The sequence below is a fragment of the Drosophila teissieri genome, chromosome 2R (assembly GCF_016746235.2).
Source record: "Drosophila teissieri strain GT53w chromosome 2R, Prin_Dtei_1.1, whole genome shotgun sequence".
Lineage (NCBI taxonomy): Eukaryota > Metazoa > Arthropoda > Insecta > Diptera > Drosophilidae > Drosophila > Drosophila teissieri.
In genome coordinates, this window is record NC_053030.1 from 16,899,632 (window position 1) to 16,921,743 (window position 22,112).

Sequence of the window (22,112 nt, forward strand, 5' to 3'; positions counted from 1 at the left end):
ATATATTCCGTTTTTTTTGTGAATCGCCTATGTTTCTCTTAGTCCCTATTTTCTACTGGACAAGTTTTTGGCACACGCGTGCGAGTTCTGTCTCTGGTTCTGGTTTCGCTTTGTGTAATTAGGCGGAGTAATTTATTTTTATTACTATTCATTTTCAGCCGGCCTCTCTTCGCTGACCACTTGGAATAAGAGGCAACAAATTTGTCAGGCTGCAAATTATGCTGGTCCCTTGTACTCCAAATTGGCTAAGGAAAGCTGCGTAGCGAGTTTTTAATTATAAATACTTTACACTTGGGTCCAGGAATTTTTGAGGCCACTTGAAAAGGTTGTCTTAGCTCCGTTCCATGGCACCTTTTGTGGTTTGCCTGATTTTCTGCGTACCATTTAATTGGCTTGAATTTAAGCTTGGCCCGTACTCCATGGCTCCTTCCCTTCCTTTGCTACTTTTCATTAATGTACTGTGGAAGAAGTTCACGCTCTGACGCGTTGGACAATCATAAATGATATATTGCTGGCGGGTAACTAGAAAAGTTTACGTAATTCAAGGCCCACAAAGTCGCAAGACATAAAATTCGTTCACGCAATCATTAAAAAGTCTTAAGGAGGTGACCTAGGAGAGCACACCGTAAAAGAATTGCTAACAAAAAGCATAATTTATGGCCAAATTAAACGAAACTAATAGCAAAAAGTGTGGCTAGATCGTCCTGGGCATGTCCTTTTTGACAGCATCTTCCGCTGCCGGCTGGTTTTATGAAGATGGACACTTGTAATTCATTATGCGCTCGGTGCCACAGCGCCTGAATCAACGGAAATGAGTTCAGGACAACTTTGCTGTAGCTGTTGCTTTTGCTTTTGCTCTTGCCGTTTTTATGCCCTGAGCCTGAGCCTGAGCTCCATGCTGCTACCGTTTTAGCCATGTTAATTTTTCTTCATTTTTAAAGTCTCGCTTCTCTTCTCTCCGGCCCTTGTTACTTGTCAAGTTGCAGACTCGTTAGTTAGTTTTGGTAGAATGCCTCGGTAATTGCTTGCCATCATTTCTGTTCACCAATTTGAACGGCATACAACAGCGACATCTGGCGGAGTTTTGGGTAAAGCTCTTGAAGGACATTTTAGCGTTTAATGGTGAGTATAGGTCAGCTTTTAGCTTTCGCTGTGGTGAACAACTTTGTCAATCTTAAACTTTAAAGTTTACAGCAGCTCGGTTTTGAATCCTTCCTAAAGCTTTTAGAAGCTTATGTGATTTTGTAATCCTGTGACATATAAAAGTTAACAAAAAGCGCCTGTAACAACTTATAAAAGTTTTAATAGTCTCCTTTAGAACTCCGAAAGCTAAATAGAAATGTAAGGCATTTCAGATTTTCCTTTTTAAGCTTAGGGTTTTGGTAACAAAGTTATTTCATTTTTTATTTCAACTTTAGAATTTATGTTTAAAATATTTCTATTAAAAATGCCTATTCAGGATTTTTTTTGACAAATTCCTTAATGTACATTCGTTGCCATAACAAAATGGTCCCTAACGCTCAGTGAAAGCTTGTAGTTTTCATTTCCGGTCAGAGCTTTCCAGAGCAGAAAAGCTCCACATGCGCTGTGAGCACTGGAGGCTGGCCTCCCAAACTCAATCTGAAAACGATGGACCAAAGGTCCTTTTTGCGCTTGTGTCAGTGAGAGCTGCATCACAACATTTAATTTGAGGTTTCCAGCTTGTTTTGGTGTCAGTTTGAAACTTTCTGGTGAAGTGTTCGGTTGGTTATTTTGGCACGAGCGAGCACTGTGGCTCGCTCCTTCATAATCTACGTCTCTGGCCGTCTCTGCCGTCTCCCATGGTGACAATTGTGCTGTGCTAAAACGCTTGCGTTACTGTTGCTATTTGTCAACGCTAAGGACATCCCCTGGGCGGCAAGGGTGCGTATACTTGTTGTTTTAAAGAACCATGCGAAAATCCGCTTTCTCAGTAACGCTGACACCATCGATGCGAACGGGTGGTGAGAAAAACGTTGGGTTTACCTGTTCGTGCCCTCTGTAGGTCAGTGTTATAGCAATTCGCAGTCTGAATGCTTTTCACTGCTTGTGGCACACTTTTGAGCGCCACGATTTTGCATGACTGTCTGTCAGCATTCAGCATTCAGGATTCAGGCTCAGAGCCAGAATCGCAGAATTGTGTCAGTTTGTGAGCAGGGGGGTTTGCAATTTCCGCCATTGGCTTTATGTCAAGTCACTCGGCAAATACAACTACACCCAACTACAAGCACGCAGAACAGAGACAGAAATTGTTGTCAGAAACTAGTTGTTAATATACTGATTTGCAATGTTCTCAATGTTTCTCTGCAACTTTAAAAATGCTTTAAAGACAAGTTGGCTTGAATACTAAGACTTAGTATTCACATAAATTATTTTGTGGAAATAAATTAAATATCAATTCATGATCGTAAACTTTTTCTCTGATGAGCTTTTAGCCTTATTTACATTTGAGTGCGTTCTTGATGTTTCCAGAACTCGTCGGGGCCACAAAAAATTTGCAAATTCCCCAACTGTCAGGTTTTAGACTAATTGCATTGTCGAGCTTTTTGTTATTTTGCATGTAAAACAAATGTTTGTGGTGCATAATTTAAATATTTGGTCAGGCCAAATGAAAATTTAATGCGTAGGGCTGTGTGGGGCCGAAAATTGCCATTGTTGCTTTGGCTATTTTAGGCACAGTTGAGTTTTTGTTATTTTCCCCCAAGGAAGGCCAATAATTTTGCTGTTCAATTAGGTTTTAGGCAGCAACAAATGGGGAAAGTCAAGTTTCCTTTTTTACGACTACTATAAACATAAAAGTTTTCCCCTAAGATATATACACACACACACTCATATGTCGAGCAATAAAATCCAATCTCACAGCATCACCCCGCTTCTAAATGTGTGTGTGTGTGTGTTTCGCATAATAAGTTTTGATTTGCTTTTATTCGCTCTTTTGGACGAGGGCCTTCATATTTACCTTCTTGACACCTCAATGGACAAAGGGCACGGGAAAAGCGAGAGAAATGCGAGGAAACGAAATGAAAATGTTCAATTCACCTAAGCCTCAACGCATTTGGTTTATTTATATTCGGAGCCAAAAGAAAGGAAAACAAATAAAATTGTACGACGGGATACTGGAAATTTGAATACCCTTTAATAACTATGAAACTAGAAATTTCGACTTTATTAATTAATTACATATGATATGATTTACAGACAAATGATATGATGCAAGCTATGATTTTTCAAGAATTCAATAATTGCCAAGTGGCATTACAAACTTCCTGGAAAATGATTTCTATCCCATATCCGCACAAGGGTATTTACCGGAATTGCGTAAATGCCTTGGCAGTCATTGGCTTGGCATTGGTTGGGTGTTCGCATTGGTTTTCCGGGGTGCGAACCCAAAATACGCAAGTTGGCAGGAGCAGATGGAACTGGAAAGGATGATGGTGAACCCAGCAAGGAATCGAAGAAATGGCTGCCGTGTCATCAACATAATGACAGCGCAGACAACTTGAATATGTTTCGTGTGGGTGGCTGTTTTTGTGTTGTGTTGCTGACCTGCCCTTTGCCGACTTACTGTGCGGGTACCACGCTGCGTATACTTGTTCTGGCATTGATCGAATCGCATTGCCTACTTTTTGGGGCCGCCCGAGATAAAACCCAGTGATGAAGTTCTGGGGCTGTCAGCTCGCCTTTGCTGACGCTTCGTTGCGCACTTTAGCATCTGTCATTGGCTGTCAGTTGAGGACCTTTTCATTCCTCGCATTAACAGCCAGCCATTTCAACTTGTTTTTTTTTCTTTTTGCGAGTTGCAACTGTTGAAGCGAAGCGTTTTTGCGTAATGCAATTGACACATTAAATGAGCCTGCCACAATTGAATCAGCGGTGGATCCTCTCTTTATCGCTTTTCATCTGTCCACTGTTCCGCATTAAATATTCCCTCGTTTGAGCAATTTGAAAAGTGTTTTTTTTTCTGTTTTTTTTTTTGCCTGCAGATCAGTCGACTGTGAATAGTTATTTGAATCTGTCGGAGCGGACGAAAGGGCATTAAGTGCCAGGAAAGTTGCGCAATGCAATAGCATTAAAATATTTATGTGCGTATTTTATAGATTTCCCCACATTGAAAATATTTGCAAGCGATAAATATTGACAGATGCAAAACCCAAAAAAAGTATATATATATATTTTTCTTTGTCATAAAAATAAAATGGTTTCGTTTTTTATTCGCCCGATAACAACGCGCATTCAGGCGAACAAACTGTCAATATATACATATACATAAATTCGTATATACACGAGTATGTAAATTGATTTATGGCCGGGGTTTGGCCTGTTTTTGTCATCATCCCGAAAAGGCGCACAACTATTTTGAATGCCACAATTTGTCACAGAAAAAATAGGTGAGAGGCTTTGGCCCGCTGCAATTCAATTTAACGTTTTTGGCAAATTGTTGCCATTTTAAAATATGAAACAAGCCAAGCATGGCAAGGGAAAATATACGATAAAACGTTTGCCCAAAAACTACAGAGATAAAGTAATGTAAAAACTGTAGCTGGCAAAACATTTCCCCATGGAATATTTTGCACGTTTTTCAGCCGGAAAATCGTTTCATGTACGAGAAGCAGGAAAACTTTCTGTCGACTGCCAAGAGTGGAATTTTCAATTATGACTACAGCGGGAAAGATAAGCAAAAAGACACAGAGGAAAACAAGCAAATCTATCAATAGTGGAGTATGACTTCCATCTTAAAAAGGAGAAGGAGGAAGTTGTACTCCATCTACAGAAAACCGAAAGCCACAAGCCTCAGAAGATGCTATAAAACGTTCGCAAGGCGGAAAAGCTGAATGAGAAACGCTCCTTCTTATTTCACATTTCCCAGCTGGCTGTGCGAAAACTTTCGAGTTTATCTGCAGCGGTTATTCACACCTATGGCCTGCCAGCCAAATTGTTAAGAGAAGAGCAGCAGCCTCACCGCAACAAAACCCCAGGCCGAATGAATGACAGCCCCTGGCTGGCTTGACAACCCGCCAAAAACTGAATGCCAGCAGCATCTAAAGCGCCCAGCGAACTGAACTCTCGTCCTGACAACTTTGACTTGGCAAGTTGGCACATTCAGGTTCTGCTGCTAATCTGCAAAAAACAGCAAACGCCTCAACAAAGATAACTTAATTCGCTTCGCAGTTTGGCTAGCGAAAAAGTGCAGCTAAATGAAAATGTTATGCCAAACTTTATGACTCGACGACTCGCTTGGCTTGTGGAGGGAAAAGATTTTGTCGCGATGAAAAATAGATGGGGAAAAGCATTAGGATTTTGTGGATCAGAAAGTTGGCACAGATCTGTAAACTTTTCGTGTTTTTGCTGAACATAGTCGAATCCAATTTAAAGTGAATATTCGAACACAGCAAAATTCGGACTTTGGCAAAATAAGACATATAGAAATATATTACACAAACGAAAACATCTGAATAAAATAAGCATAATGGTAATAAAATAAAGTAAAATCTTTAATGATACGGTGAGAAATTTCAACAAAAGGAAAACTTGTATAAAATACATTTTATGCACATATACACTTTAATTGAGTTGAAACCAATGGAGAAGGAAAACCATTGATGTTTTTCAGTTGCTCGTAAAGGCTTCATCAATTCGCATTTAAGGGGGCATAAAAATGAGTAGAGTTGCCCGATTTTCCCCTGGCTTAATGAGGCAACACAGAACATGGCCAGGCGACCTCCCATCCAAGCCCGCCGTTCTTCTGCTTCTGCTTTTTATGTTTGGTCATAAACTGCGGACAGCTCCTACGACCGGATGGGCAAGTGGATGTGGATGTGGATGTGGACGTGGTGCTCCATTAATTATGCAATGTCCAACTGGACCGAAAAAGCCTCAGAAGCACGGCGACTTTCCTGCTTTTCCCCCGCACTTTTTAGCTCATTGGATGGGGGGCGGGAAAACGGAAAGCGTGGAGCTCACCACACACACAATTTGCATTTCTCATTGATTTTCCAGTGCATCATTAAAAATGCATTTAACGAGCACCGAGAAATACTTTAAGCATTGTTCTTAATTAATTGTTTCATGCGGTATGTGCCGTGTGGGAAGAATCGCGAATTGTTGCGGTTATGGGATTCACTGATGGCAATATAAATGCAACTCAGCGCCTCCTCCTCTTTGGCTTGCCAACTTCCCTTCTCATAAATTTGGTGGCTTTGACTTCAACTTTTCAAAAGTTTCGGCTGTCTCATCGCACTCGCTCTCTCTCGCTCGCTCTCTAATTAATGAAATGAAAATATTTCCATTTCGCGGAAAGTCAAGAAATAAGTTCATGATGTCCCGGCAAAATTGAAAAAGTTTCCCAGTTTGTCCCACACGCAGTCGACGTCGACGTCGACGCTTAATATGGTTTGAAAAATTCTCATCTCACTCATAAATGTTCTTTATTTGCAGAAATCCGTGAAACCATCGGCGGCAGCGCCATCAGCAGCAGCTTCTCGGCCCCGGGATGAAATCTATATCGATGATGATAGCATCGAGGGATCCGGCGGACGCGGCGGGGTAAGTTTCGCGCTGCCAAACCACACATAAATTAGTTAATTAAATTTTCGTCATGCCCCAAAAGTTTGCCCTGTTTATTCAGTAAACTGATCGGATGGAAAGGAAGCCAGCTGCAGCTGGTTTTCCTTTACCCTTTTTTCCCATTTGCATATCAGAAGCGTCTGCACTCTTTCACTTTGCAGAGTTAACGTAAATATTGGCACTTTATTTCCACCTCAACGAGTGCAGCAACTTTACTCCACATTTTTTGTCAATCTTTAATTTTTCGCTGATTCCTTGGTATATTAAAACCAATGTAGATTATTTGTGCTCAACCGCAAATAACTCTTTAGATACCTTAAAACCAATTCAATTTAATAAACTGGTTTAACCACAAAAGTGTTATCAGAAATTCCACTGAAATAGCTGCATTGTAAAACGATGCATTTTAATAGCCTTTATTTGTTTGCAAAACATTGGTATGCAAAAACTGGGTTGAATAGCATGTTACATAATCACAACTTGGCGTTGCAAAAACTCATTTGTTTATGCGCCTGAAATGTTAATGTTCAACACCTTTTTTTTGTGCTAATAGTAAGTGTATGTGTGTGGAAAGCGTAAACGAGTGTGAGTGTGTGTTTGTGTGGAAACCGTGAAAGAGTGTGTGTGTGCGTGTGTGCATTTGGCATGTGAGCGACATTTGTTAAAAAGTTTTTCGACAGCACTGCGCCGGTTCCGCCCAGAAGCGTCAATTGCTGCCCCTCACTTGTGATCCCTTTTAGAACACATGCGCCGACTTCCGCTCACTCATACTTCGGAAATCCTGGCAACACACAAAAAACCTAATTAAAATGCGTGGCTGACATTGCTGCGGCACAAAAAAAAAACAGAAAAAACGAAAAAAGGAGGCAAGTCGAGCGAGTAAAAATAGAAAAAGTTTAATTAAATACTTTGGCTTTTTCGTTTATTTTCCTTGGCCCGTGTTGGTTTCCGATTTCCTTCCTATTGCCGCGTGAATTTAATTAAACATTTTGTGCTCTTTTGAAGGCTGCAAAAAGGGGCGAACTAAGGACCAACATAAATAGAAAATTGAGAGAAACTTTTTCGCGGAATTCAATCAGCGTACTTCAACATTCGGGCCACGTTGCATACTTTTTCGAGTAACTGTGACTAGATCAACAATCCCTCGAAAGCTATTGACTTTGGCATTAATGTTGCATGGCAACCAAGTGGCACAACAAAAAAAAAAAATGGTGCCGGACATTTAGCCCGGATTTCAGCCAGCTTTGTCCAAAAATATGTAAATAAAGTCCTCGCAAGCGGATTCCGTTATCCCATCCTGGCAAAGGCATTGTTTTTTATTAACTTGTTTTCCAGTTACAACATGAACAAAATAAGTAACCATTATGGTTAACTATATGCTTAAATACATTATAGTTTAGTATTTTTATTTAATGGTAGTATACGAATTTCTAGCTATAGACTTGTATCCAATGCTTTTCAGAATATAATACGATAGGGTATTCCAGTCTTCGCCCTTTGATTTGATGCATTCCTCTGGCCTTTTTTTAGCTTCTCCATCTTCTTCGCACCCTGGCTTTTTCTAATTTCCCCCAAGCCCCGTCCACCGACAGCCGTTCCGCTTTTTGCACCATTTCCGCTGCGGTGGTCCTGGATCCTGAATCCTGAATCCTGGATCCTTGCTGCTGGATGCTACAGCCTGTAGTCTGTAGGATGCTGCCTGCTCTTGGCATGTGCCATCATGGCTCATGTCCGTCCGAATGTGTTGGCATTTTTATGTTTTATGCAACTGACAAACGTAAAAACGTCTCCCATGTGCTGGCTGTTCCTTTTTTCATAGCTCTTAATTCTATCTCTTCTCGCAAAAAAAAGAAACCAGAGAGATAAAAGAAAAGCAAATGCAATTTATTATGCGCTCTGTTGATCTTTTGGGCCAACTACTGCTACAGCTGGCTCTTTAAAGTGATTAGGCCAGTGCCGTGACTTGATGGATTCGCATGGTTTGCGCTTTCCGCTGTTGGTTGAGTCATCCCTCCTTGGGGATTCATTATTCGGTTATTAATGGTTTGTTTCTGCCGCCTCGGAATTATGATAGATTCGCAGATTATTCAGTCACAGTACTAATATGTCATCCAGCCTGGCACCGAGTTAATCAGCGCTGTACGAGATTAATGATGCCCTACCCATCGCTCGGCAATTTGGCAATTGGGCGAATCTTTAATATTTAAAGCCATTTAGGCTAAGCGCCTGTTTAAGCCAATTTTTGCAGGACGTGTCAACAAGATAATGAACTTTTGTTGTGCACTTTTGGCAGGCGCATAAATGTGAAAACCTATGCATGCATATGTAATGTTCTCAGTTTGTGGTGTTTGGTCGTATGTAATAAGCTGCATGCCATGCACGCAGCTAGCAGCTTAGCACCACTGAGCAAACACAAAAGCACTGCGAGAAATAAAGGGTTATTTATACCATCAGGCTAGATCTCGTGTTATATTAACATGTGCGATCAAAAGAGAGGTTCTGCAGCTTGAAAGGCTTTTTGTATTATTATTAATTTCGCAGCAATTGTTCTCGGTGTAGCAAGGCAAAGTCACACACATACCGAGCGTTCTCGATGCATTTTCCGAAATGGACAAAGCCTGAGCGAGAGGGGGAGGCAGAGGGAGGAAAACGAGCTTGTCGTAGGTCCTTGTTGATTAATAACGTGCACATGGCGCACGTGTTTTTGTGGATGGCCAAGAGGAAAAGCCTTTTTGCATAACACACACACAAACACACATACATGCGCACACAAACGGGTAATCCCCTGCATCGGTATTCGTGCCGCATAGAGTACCAGAGCGAGGGAGAAAGACAGAGAAATGCGCATTGACAATAAATTAACATCGATTGACATGGCTAGAATGGAATAATGCAAGAGGGGAGTGGTGGGGAGGGGAGGGGGTGTGCTGCCCCAAAAAAGTGTGCCACAGAATGTGTTGTGTAAACAGCTAAACTTGGCAACACCCACACTTCGCCCAGTGCTTTGCCATTTCGGATGATGTGGTTGATGGTGGTGGTGGTGCGAAATATGCTGCCCATTATCCTGTATCCTGTGCGCAGGACTCCACTTCACCGCCACCCAGATGCCTGTGCTTAAGTACGTGCATATAATTTCCAACGCTACGTTGTGTCGTACTCAAGCTGTCAATATCAGTTGCTTACATGGGAATTTATTGGTGACAGCTCCACATAATACATAATGCATGCCACCCGCAGCTGTCAACTGCTAGAAAATGGAGGTTCTTAGCCGCTAGACATTGAAATTTATTGAGACTATGTGTGTGCTCGCCAACGCCAACGCCAACACCAGCACCAACACCAATGCAGCATCCGCAAATGAGTTTATGCCATGGTTATGGCTCTCTCCTATCTGGCAAATGCAGAAAAATCTGACTTTTTAATGCCCAAGCAGGATACATATGTGAAAGGGGTAGCAGCAGTGCAGAGGGACCACCAACATGCTCATGCTCTTGTGTCTTGCATTCATTACTCAATGTCGTGCTGCTTTCGGCCAACATGCGAGTATACAAATGATGCTGCATTATTTCACATAACATAATTCCCAAAGTAAACCAAATGAGTCCCTCCTTGGGGGGGGGAGGCAACCAAAAATACCACCCAAAACACAACATCAGTAATCCGAGGACATGGGGCCAAACGCATTTGCAAAGGGCCAGGATGTCTGTATAGCTCCTTTTTATGAGACATCTGCCGCTGTCTGCTTTGTTGGTTATTGCGCATACGCCGCGTTGTCGCAGGCGAGCCGGAATGTCTATTGAATTAAACGCCCAAAGCACGAGCCACTGGAGGTGGCCTATTTGGCTAGCATTTAGCCCGTAATGGGATACTCTGCAAAGGAATTACTGAAATGGCAAAGGAGTCGTTTTAATAAAGAGCTCGTTTCCTGTAAATCATAATTGCGGCTCTAAACATTTTAAAGACGTTTCGTACTAAAGAGTTGGAGATATTTTAGACTGTAACTAGTTACTGCACGGTTTCTACTCTGCACTATTACATTTATGAAAGCTTTATTATATATGCAACCTTCGTTTAGTTTATACTGCTATATTTTAGTTGAGAAGCATTTAATTGAATAATTCATTACTCGGAGCAAATATTTAATACCCCATATGAGTTGGTTGTGCAATCAAGGGAGTTTACTTTGCTGCTATTTACTTAGCAATGCAAACTTCGCCCAAAGTTGCCATATCACCTTGCACAACAAAGGAATCCAGTCATATGCAGGCCACAATAGTCGAGAATCGAGAATATCAGAAAAGAAGGTTGCCCGTCGCATACAAATGCGTAACGCAGACAGAATGGAGGGAATGTGGAGGGAAAATGGGTGGGTGGGTGGTTGGTAAAGTGAGACTGCTGGGTGGCATAACATTTGGCTGGCAGGCGAAAAGTCATTGTCAAAGTTGAAGACGAGGACGCGAAATGTGAGGAAAGTACAATGGTGTTTTAGGGGGAAAATGGCGACGATGATGATGATGGGGGCGTTGTCGCCATTTTGTTTCTCTGTTTGTCTCAAACGCTATGCGCATTGTATTTCGAGAAGCGAGAATGTACGAGGGACCGCCTTCATGCATTATGTATGCCAATAAATTCGCTTAGCTTTACGACAATTTGTAGCTGCAAACCCGGCCATAAAATTCACCCGCTTTAAATTCAGATTATTAGAGGCCTGGAAAGGGAATGGGTGGAAAATGTGCGCAAAGGATATGGAACTCCCTTTTAAGCCATAATTTGATTTCGTTCCCGGCCAGAGATGAGCACAAATTGGTTTTGGCCCTAAGTATCTTTGATGTGGCTGCATACATTTCAGCGATTATCCCCGAATTTGATTAGACCTCCTCAGCTTCTCCAGCCCTTCAGTTTTCACTTCGATTGTTATTGTTACGGGATGTGCTTCAATTAGAGCGCCGGTTCGTGCACCGCAACTGCACTCGAAGCACCTCAAAACTCAAATTGCAAACCAGCAGCTTGAATGCCGGGTTGGCTTGGTCGGCATGTCTCTCTTCAAAAGGCTGCCTGCATTTTGAATTGCAAATCCTGGTCGAAGAATGGCGAACGGGAGCCTCTCCTTGCTGAGTACACAGACCAGGTGGAGGTGGAGGGTCGCCTCAATTATGTGGCTCTCACTGGACTTGGAACCCAAAACTGCCTGACTGACTGAATGACTGGCGGACTGACTGACTAGCTAGATGGCCGACAGACGAAGAAAGAGGCGGTTAGAACTGACAGAGGGAGGGAATGAATAGATGGACGGAAGGATGGATGCGTCTTGGGCAAGTCCTGTTCAAGAAACGGTTGCCCGGTGGATGGAAGGACGTGAAAATGTCGACGTTTCTCTGCCCGGAAAATAAATGAAAAGTATCAGGTATTGTGTACACAAAAAAAAAAGAAATTTAAAGATAAATATAAAATCATCGTATTTTATCTAACTAAGCAGAATAGTAAACTACACAAGGACTTTATTTTTAATGAACATTTATTTCGGAAAGATAAACATTTTGGCTTTAATTTCGCGCGCAGAGTTTTATTTTCTGACTACTTGTACATTCCAGTCAGCAAATAAGCTCTTTGTTGTATTTTCAACAGATAACGATGTGCAAACTGCAACTTTTATTATTTCTTTCTGGTTGAAATACCGCGCAGCGAACACTGTTCACATAAATTATTATCCGCAAATCCCTGAAGATTTCTGGTACATTTTCTTGCCGTATATTCGTGAAGGCCTGCCATCTTGGAGTCTCCTTTAACTGCCATTTGTCGTTTGTCAGGCCCCTCGGCGGAGGGGAAACGGATGAGGATGGGGATGAGGATGGAGATGAGGATGCGGCTCTCTTCCTGCCGGCAATTTGACTTGTAACCGCACTCTTGAGTGTTGCATGCTTTTAGGCGCAACGTGAGGCGAGTTTGTTGAACCTGACAGGAGTTCTTCATGTTCTTTTCGCTTTGCCCTTCTTGGCCTGGGTCAAGCAACTGGCACTGCCAGTTTCATGAATAATTCAGCATTGAAATTCTTTCTTCCAGCTGCTTCCTTACTTACGTTTTTTAGGGCGTGGCACAGCTGGCAAGTTAATTACATTTGCTGCTACGTGCTGCTGGCGATGATTGCATTTCCGAGCAACTGCATCCTCTTTGTTGCCACCATTCGAATGTGGTTGCAAGGGGGCGGCGGTGGTGTGCATTCAACTTCATACCCATGCATATTTATTTCGATTGCCATGTTTACATGGCATGTGGCAAGGTTAAGAGGTCGCTGCATGGGGTTGCGGTCTCTCAATCAATCAGTGTCACAATATGAGCTTGATTAAATGGAAAACATTATGTCAATTGAGATGCTCGTCAAACCATTCCATTTTCATTTTAATTGTACGCCCCACCAAGAGAAGAACAAAGCTGGCAGCAAAACGTTCTCGCTGGATTCTGTGGCACGTCTTTCAGGTGTTTCACATGCATGGCCACGCACATTGATTCTGTATTTTAGTCACTAATGAGGAGCACTTGTTCGAATTGTGGAGAAGAGAATTTAAAACTGAATAAATAATATAATAAAGGATTCTAACTCCTAGTCTTAAAGATAAAATATGTATGTCTATCTTCGTTTCGTTTCGTGTCTCTTTGTGCTGGCATCTGCAAAAAGTTATTCTAGCGTTAACTAAATAAATGCCATAGCAATCAGCTTAGGCAACAATTATGTGCAGCTCATCGCACAGGCGATCACAGTTGGGAAGCAACCCCTCCTGCACACACTTTTAGCAACCGTTTTCAGAAAACCTCTTTTGGTTTCCGTTCCACATTTTGCGACGCTTTTCTTGCCGTTTTCTAAGCTTTTGCAATTGACTGAACAAGAACTGTTTGGGCCACGCCCACCAGCATTGTCGCGCGGCTAAGGGGCTAGAAACCCATGAGTTGCATTAAAATTTTAATGATGTGCAACGGTAGCTGGCAAGGGGGCGGGTGAGGGGGGCGTGGCTGAGTAAGTTGGAGCAGATGCAGTCAGTCAAGTTGCCAAAGTTCCCTGCCACCCAGAGCCTCCCTGCCACACACACACATACATATATGTACATATACTATATGTGCTTGAGCTTCACTTCGTTTACTTCCTTCGGCGGCTCTAAGTCCTTTTCTGGCATCAGCACATTAAGCCTGATATGGTTGCTGCAGCTCCTCTTGCGAAAGCAGCCCCCCTCCGCTCGTGCAATTAAAATGCAGAAACTTTACGCAAGATCCTGCCATGTCCTGCAGTGAGAAAATATGTTAAAACTGCAGTGCGACTCTTGCGTCTGAGAACTTTCGAACTGATTATATTAGTTGCTTAACAAATGTTATTAATTTTATACAGTTGGAAACTAGAAACTCCCAGAAGTCCAGAAAGAGGAATATTTATTCAACCGCCTCGCTTTCGACGTTGACCTAATTGAAAGTTAAATATTTATGCGCTCGGCGACTTGGTGGCTCCTCCTAAATCGAGCCAATTTAAATAAATAATTTGGTTCTGCAAACATGGTAAAACTTTTCTGCCAGTGCAAGTGCACCTTTTAGCAGCAGTTTATGGCTTGAATCAGGCTTAGCTCTCGTGAGTCCTGCCAAGTGGCTGTAATGAAAATGTTGCCTTATTAGCCGCAAAATGTTTCACCGGAACAGCGACTTCATATGCAAATTACTTCAGGGACCCTGTAATGCCAGTATATCTTGCTAATTTAAGCCCATATTTGCCGCTTTGCCGTGCTGATCAATTTCGATTAGGCCAAAAAGGACTGGAAAAAGGATTAATTATGTCATAAGCTGCAGGCGGAGCAGCCTCTTTGCAATTAGCATAAGTAACAAGTAATCCGGATTCCGGAACCTGGACTAAATGTTGCAAGCTCCTTTGCAACCGCCTCCCAAATGAATTGTGGGCTTCGCGTTCTGAGCCCAAAGCTCATTTATTAATTGCCAGCCGCGAAAGTAGGTTTAAAAAAAAAATAGGAGAAAGGATGCTAGCCGCCGCTTTAAATATAAAAATTATTATTTATGGAGGCACATGGCCGGGTTGTTCAGCAGCTAACACAGATTTACTTTTCCGTCGGCTAATGCTGATGATGCGGCTTTTAATTTATTTGTGCGGGAACTGCGCAGAAAAAAATGTTATAAAAAATGTGCAGATAGGAGAGGAAAAGAGCGAGTAGAAAAAAAAGGACCAAGGAAAGCCTGGGTGCGGCTATTGATTTTTCCTTCTGTTGATGAGCTGGAACTTTTGCCTCACCATCTTAATAACGATGATGATGATGACGATGATGATGATGTTGGTGGTTGTTGCGGTGTCCAAGGCAAACGCCTCACTGCGTTTTGCCGCGTTGGCAAATTTTTTTGGTTGTTACTCCCAGCCGGGGAGTCGAAAATTTGTGTCACTTGAACACGGAAAAATCATTAAAGCCGTGCTGGAAAAAAAATCATCGTAAATAAATCTCCGACGGCTGATAAAATGGCAAAAAACACCAGAGGGAAAAACAAATTGGCTTGTGTCCGCCGGACTCGTATCCGTATCCTGGAAAGGTAACTCGATAAGGAGCGCCAAAAAAGAGTCGAAAAATTAAGCAAAAGTCGCGCTTTTAACGCTGACAGACATGATCTTGATAAATGTGCAGTTCTCGCAGGATTTTGCCGCATTTCCCGATTTTCACGCCGCAATGCTGCTGCCAATTAAGTGTCAAATTATGCCAGCGGAATGGGGCGGGTGGGCGTGGCCTTGCACAATGCAATGCAACAAAAGGCTTTTCTCCTTCGCTGAAGAATTGAGCAGATAGAAGAGGAAAACCCCAGCAACAATAACAACAATAACAACAATTGTTAGCCCCAGCAAGGCCACGACACAATTTTCTTTGTACATAAAATACGAGTATTTGTATGAGTATGTGCGTTTGTTTGTGAGTAAAAGTTCTGAAAACTCTCGAGAGGCATTCAAAGGCAACAACATCACGCTACATTGCAAAAAACTTTTTCAATTTGCTGCCGCGAAAGAGGCAAGGAGATGAGCAAGATCCAGTGTTGCTCATTTGTTGCATTTAAAAAGCAATTATTTGCAATGAACAGCTCCTCAAGGGAAAACAGCAAAGAAATGCGAATAAATAAATATGCAGAAAACTAAGTTTAATGTTTCAAGGGGCTTCATTATTAAAGTGTCAAAATCTTCTTTAACTATTTAAACCATTTTTAAAGATGTCCTTGTTAACACTTTAATGACCGACCCAAAATGCAAATGGCCACGGAGTATTCAAAAACGGAAGTGTGGGTGCTAACGAGTAATTGTGTAGTTCACGAAACCTTTTCCATCCTATAAATGATGTGCTCTTCCCATCTGAACCCATCTGAATGTAAATGGCCAATTGCAAAATAATAAGCTCGGAAAAAGGGAAAATAGAAAATAAAATACTAACAAGCTCAGAACTTGTCTATCTATGTATCTGGAAAAGTTCTAGCCGGTCCAGAAAGGGACCAGGAGCAAACTCGAAAGGAAAACAAAAGAGTAACGAAACGAATTTTCAATTTCGTTGTCTAAATAAAGCCGTAAGTTATCTTCCAGCTGGAAAATTGAGTTTTCCCCAGTTGAGCTGAGTCGGCTTTTCTCCACCCACCCCCCACCACGCTCCTCGCTTTTCCACTTTTACCCCGTAGGCCAAAGTTGCAAGTGCATGTAAATAAATTAGGACTCCCCCAGAGATTCCTCTCCTGGCAATTATTGAGCAATGCCAATGCTCGGGAAAAACAAAGCCGAGAACTCTGGGATTTGCTAGGGCTATCAATTTTCCTGGGATTGTGGTTTCTTTTCCGGCTCTTTCACCGCTTTCCCTTTTGGCCCAGACAAACTTTGGCCATTTCCTGCAGAAATACCCATGCAAATGTTTAGCAGGCCACTTGGCTCTCGAAATGTAGCATTCACAATGCGGAATTTTATGCGAACACAGGGTCAATGCGGTTACGTAAAATTGTTAGGGTGGGGGAAGGGGGAGTGAGTGGTGGTGTCAAGTGGAAAATCCCCACCGACGCTAAGAACCAAAAACTTCCACTGGCCAAGGATTTTTTCCAAATGTTTTGTAGCAACTCGGTCAACTCAAGTCACGCACTTTGCGAACATTGTCAAATCGACAATTTACTCGTTAGCTGAACTTTTGCACAGCAGCAGAACAGAAACTGAAACTGAAACTTGGCCAAAACGGCAACTGATGTGGCTCGGCGCAAATTGAAAGCTCCTTGTATTTAGTTTTGCAATTTTCGAAAGCGAAGCGACGCATTCGCTGTGGAAGGCCACGCGCGCAATCAAAAGGCGTTGCACGAGGAAGGCGCCTTTAGTCGATAGCAACGGGACATGGTGTCGGACCGACTTGGGACAAGCGGAGGTATTCGCTGCGCACCTCGCTGAGCGATTTCAACCATTCAAGCTTGCCAGCCTGCAACAGGTTGAAGAAACTCAGGAGCGGTTGAACCAAGCGCTTCAAATGGCCCTGCCAATCACGCCGTTTGAACCCTGCGAGGTAGCCGAAGTCATTGTGCGCCAGAGTAGCAACAAAGCACCAGGACATGACGTCATCTGCAACGCCACATTGAAGGCCCTGCCCAGTCAAGCGATCCTCTACATAACGTTGATTTTCAACGCTATTGTGAGGTTGCAATACTTCCCTTATCAGTGGAAGCTCGGGATAATCTCCATGATCCACAAACCTGGCAAGCCGGAAAGGGAGCCCGCCTCCTACCGGCCGATCAGTCTCCTCCCTTCAATTTCGAAGGTGTTTGAGAGAATGATTGCTGTCCGGATTGTAAGGATTATGGAAGCCCAGGGGATTACCCCTGAGCACCAGTTCGGTTTTCGTGCTGGCCACTGTACTGTCGAGCAGCTCCATCGGGTCGTCGAGCAAATTCTGACTGCCTACGACAACAAGGAATATTGCAACAGCCTCTTCTTGGACATTCGAGAAGCGTTTGATCGAGTGTGGCACATTGGACTTCAGCTAAAAATCAAGCAGACGCTGCCTGCTCCATATTATGGGCTGCTAAAATCGTACCTGGAAGGTAGGAGGTTCGCTGTGCGATTCCATTCAGCAATTTCCACCGAGCACAATGTGGCAGCTGGTGTTCCACAAGGAAGTGTTCTGGGCCCCCTGCTCTACTGCCTATATAGCCACGACATGCCGCAGCCGGATGTAAGCCTTTACGGGAACTCAATGTTGGCCACATTTGCCGATGACGTGTGCGTCACCTACAGGTCCCGATGCGAGCACGACGCAGCGGATGGTATACAGGACTTTGCAGATCGATTCTCGGAATGGGCAAGACGTTGGAACATTGGCATAAATAGCAGTAAATCCAACAACGTTTGCTATACTTTAAAGCGGAGAACGCCACCGCCCGTCTACATCGAGGCAGCCCTTGTACCACAGCCGAACGCAGCCAAATACCTTGGAGTGCTTCTGGATCGCAGACTCACATTTGCCAAGCATGTGACCGACATTAAAACTCGCCTACGTGCTAAGGTGGCGAAGCACTACTGGCTACTGTGTCCGCGCAGTAAATTGTCGCTATCCAACAAGCTGACAATCTACAAACAGATTTTAGCTCCAAACTGGAAGTACGGGTGCCAAATCTGGGGCTTGGCATGCGACAGCCAAATCAAAAGAATCCAGGCTATACAAAATAAGGTCGCAAGACTCATCACCGGATGCGAGTGGTTTGTGCGAAATACCACCCTGCACAGAGACCTGAAACTCGCAACGGTATTTGACGAGATAAACCAGCACTCGAGCAGATACCATGACAGGTTGGAGAGCCACAGAAATCGCTGCCAGCGCTCTAAACAGATCTCGCCACTAAGAGCTGAATAGAAGACAACGAGGATTCATATCCCGATTCTGTGACAAGGTCAGCAGAAGCGGAGCTTATTTAATTCCTATATGTTATCTGTGATTGTTATGTAATTGTAGTAAAATCATTGTAAAATAGAAAAAGCTAACTGTAGTTAGCCGGCGCCAAATGGCTGAATTAATAGAAAAGAAGGACACAAAGGGCTCCAAGTTTCCGTATGCTTAATAAATAAACAATTATATTATTAAAAAAAAAAAAAAAAAAAAAAGTTGCAATTATTAGAAATAAAATCGCACAGGATTTGCTCCGGATTTGTTAGGGCTAAACGAATGGCATGTGGGTGGGGTGGCTGGTTCTTGAGTCTGTTTTATGTTGGCCATATACTTGAGCAGCAATTTCAAGCCTTAATTATGTTGAATGGCTGCGAATGTGAGGGGGGCATGACAACTGTGTGTAGTGTTTGTGAAATGTCAAAACACTGCACTTGCGTCGTTGCTTATGCATGAAACGTGCCTGGCAGCAATTCTGAACTCCACTTTCGCAGTTTTCCGCTGTTCCGCAAATTCCTTTATAGTTTTTCCTCCCCTTTCTCATAGTTGACTGACACAATTTTCGCTCATTACGGAAACTGCAAAGGTCTCTCAGTTCGTTGTCTTATTTTCTCATTTCGCTTGCCAAGTTTTTGCCACCCGGCAGAGACTGCCGGAGAAGTTTTTAAATGCTTTATTGAAACAATTTCCGTTTTATGGAAATGCTCGCCCAGCTAGCGGGAATATTTCATTCTCGCTGTCATATATCAAAATGGTGTCAAGCATACGCCATGTTGGCCGGCCAAAGAAGCTGCAGCGGCAAAAGGCATCAGCTGGCAGCAAATGCAAATTTAATGCGGCATGCAGAGCGGAAGAGCATATCGCATATCCCATTCCCCATTTTCGGAGCCTGGCAGCAGGTGGTCCCGATGAAATGACATCATTTAAATTCATGCATGACCCACATTGCACCTCAGAGGACGATGCAGTTGCATCTGCTTTCTGGCTTCTGGCCCCCCTCAGCCCACCAGCCCACCGGCCCAGCAGTCGCTCCTTGGCATTCGCCTCGTGTTTTATTAACAAAGCAATTTATTGCATAAATTCACATTGCACTTGGTCGTTAGGTTGGCCACAGTTGTGGCTGCCCTGGCCAGGCACCAGGTCCTATCGAAAGTTTTTCGTCCATAATCGTTTAAATGCGGTGGCGAAGTTCGTTGCTCATGAAACTGCAACTTTTGCAGGACTTCATTTGAGGCACGAGCACGGTGTGCTTAGTCATGTGGAGGCTGCCGCTCGCCACTCGCCACATTCTACTTATAGTCTTGCCCCATTTTGCTGACTGCTAATTGCTGCATAAATCAAGCGGCAAAACAGCGCGGGCCAGCAGAAAAGTGGAGAGAGCTTTAAATAAACTCGGCCAGAACGAAAGTGTTGCAAGCGGCGGCACAACAGCTCGTGTTTTTTTTCCCTCCTTTTTATTCCGCATGCTTTATGGCCACTTGGAACTGCTACTAGCCCACATCCTGCATCATCCGACCTACAGGCACCACCCACTAGACCATCGTGCACCCGCTGGAGGGATATTTATGAGTGCTTTTGGTCAAGCGTTTGCTTGCCAACTGTCCTGCACAGGATGATATATGCTGCGGTGTGGGTTTGAATGCGCAACGCTGCGTATACGCAATGCACAAATATTTTAATTAAATTTCAAACGAAACGTGAGGAGAGGATATGAAACGAAACGAAGGCAAACAACAAAAACGGTAGCGAAAATGAAAATGAAAATGTATTCTGCACCGAAAATGCTTGTGTGTGTTTTTTTTGGGAATAAGCTTGAGGATATTTGTGGATAATGTGGAATGTCCGGATTTTATTTTACTCTCCGATTTGCATTGCACAGGTTCAACATTATTTGGCTATGAATTCTAAATGAATATATTTCTCTGTTATCTTTCAAAGAAAGCAAATAAGATATCGAATGTAGAGAAATTAGTTTAAAGCTTGACTTTAAGTTTGATGTTTACCTCAAATTAGTTCAGAAACTCTAAAAAATATTTTAAAAAACAGTTGAGAGCGCATCTAAGAGGTATCCTCATAGTCCTAAGCCTCGTGCCAAGCTGCTTTCACGTTTGTTTTTAAATTCCCATATTTGCTGAAAAGTCGGCCCCCGGGTTGTATGCTTTCCATTTTTCGTTCATGAATGGCGTGGAGTTGGGACCGAATTTATTTGTAAATCCCCGGCTCAATGGAACAAATGAAAACAAATGCTCGAAGCTCTGCTGGGAAATTAAATGTGTGCCGAAATGCGAAATACGAAACAAATTTCAATTCTCTGTCATTGGAAAATTAATTGCTACACCCCCCGGCCACAATCACTCAATTTGAGCTCATTCCCATTACTCACGCTCGTTGTCGGCCTTGTCTATATAATGCATGAGGGGCTGAAATTATGGGGTCGGGGGTCAACAAGTGTCGCTGGCTGCCGACTGGCTGGCCAACTGCCAATTTCTTTATAGGGCATTTCATAACGCGTGAAGAAATTCAATTAAGTTTGCTGATGCCTCTGCCACTGTGCTTCTGTGCCCCTGCTTCTGCTTCCATTTTGGCCACTGTTTTTATGGCCCAAATAAGCGACAAACGAAATTAAAGTCAATAAACAAGAGCTGGCGTCTGCGGCCGGGAATTGTCTCTGCCATTCAGTTGGCCCACGGCCGTCTCTGGCCAATTGGTTTTGGTCACAGTTGTTGTGGTACTCTGTGTCCTCCTCCCTCCTCCTCTCATCCCGTCATCCCCATCGTCCTGCCAACGTTGTGTGAGGTATTGTACTTGTTTTTGGTGCGAGAAAACCGCAAAAACCCCGTCACAGTCGAGGCTCCGACAGACAATAGGCCACATGAAATGTATTCCCCGAAGGCCAGAGGACATGACCCCAGGGTGTGGATTCCTTTTAGCATCGCAAACGCAAATCTAAAACAACTCAAGGACACGGGAGGGAGGCCGTGCATAATTTTCAATGGAAATAGCTGCCATTTGTTGCGCCCAAAAGTGGGCTTTGTTATGGAGAATTGTGTAAAAGGTGGAGGTGAAAAATTGTTTCGAGTATTTAGGAAACGAGCTGTCTTCAGAAAGATTATGATTAAGTGAACTGATGTTAGAGGACAGCCCCTAATCTGATTCTTGCGCTTATTCCCATTGCAGATACACGAAGATCTAGAGAAAGATCCGGACTACTCCGGCTCCGGCTTTGGACCCGATGACGAGGACGCCGAACCCGATCAGCACTCGCACAGTTCGCACAACACGCGCATCTCGCAGGGCAGCAACTCCGGCATAAACAGTAAGCATAACTCGAACGAGAACTACGGCAAGAACAGCAAGAACAGCAACAGCGACCTCATCTCGAGTAGATTCAACAATAATAATAATCACAATCAGATCGACAACAGCCAGAATATCAATCTCAATCCCAATAATAACCATCAAACGAATAGTGGCACAATCATTGGTAGTAGCACCACAGCGAACAATAATAATAACCACAATATCAACATCAACAGCCAGAACGGCATCATCAGTGGCAGTGGTAGTGATATCGGTGGCCATAGCACTGGCATTAACTCAATCGGTAAAGAT

The 22,112-nt window shown here is 43.2% G+C and overlaps 1 protein-coding gene across 5 annotated transcripts in view; it reads left to right on the top strand.

Moving 5' to 3' along the window:
* LOC122615233 (syndecan) overlaps positions 1–22,112 on the top strand; it is a 91,096-nt gene that overhangs the window by 64,217 nt on the left and 4,767 nt on the right. For 4 of the 5 annotated variants that reach the window (XM_043790191.1, XM_043790195.1, XM_043790193.1 and 1 more), the window contains 2 exons: positions 6,454–6,561; positions 21,678–21,816. In XM_043790191.1, coding sequence (XP_043646126.1) covers positions 6,454–6,561; positions 21,678–21,816 — 247 coding nt within the window. Of the gene's footprint in view, positions 1–6,453; positions 6,562–21,677; positions 22,105–22,112 lie in introns of all 5 variants that reach the window. The other variant, XM_043790194.1, reaches the window with a different exon arrangement.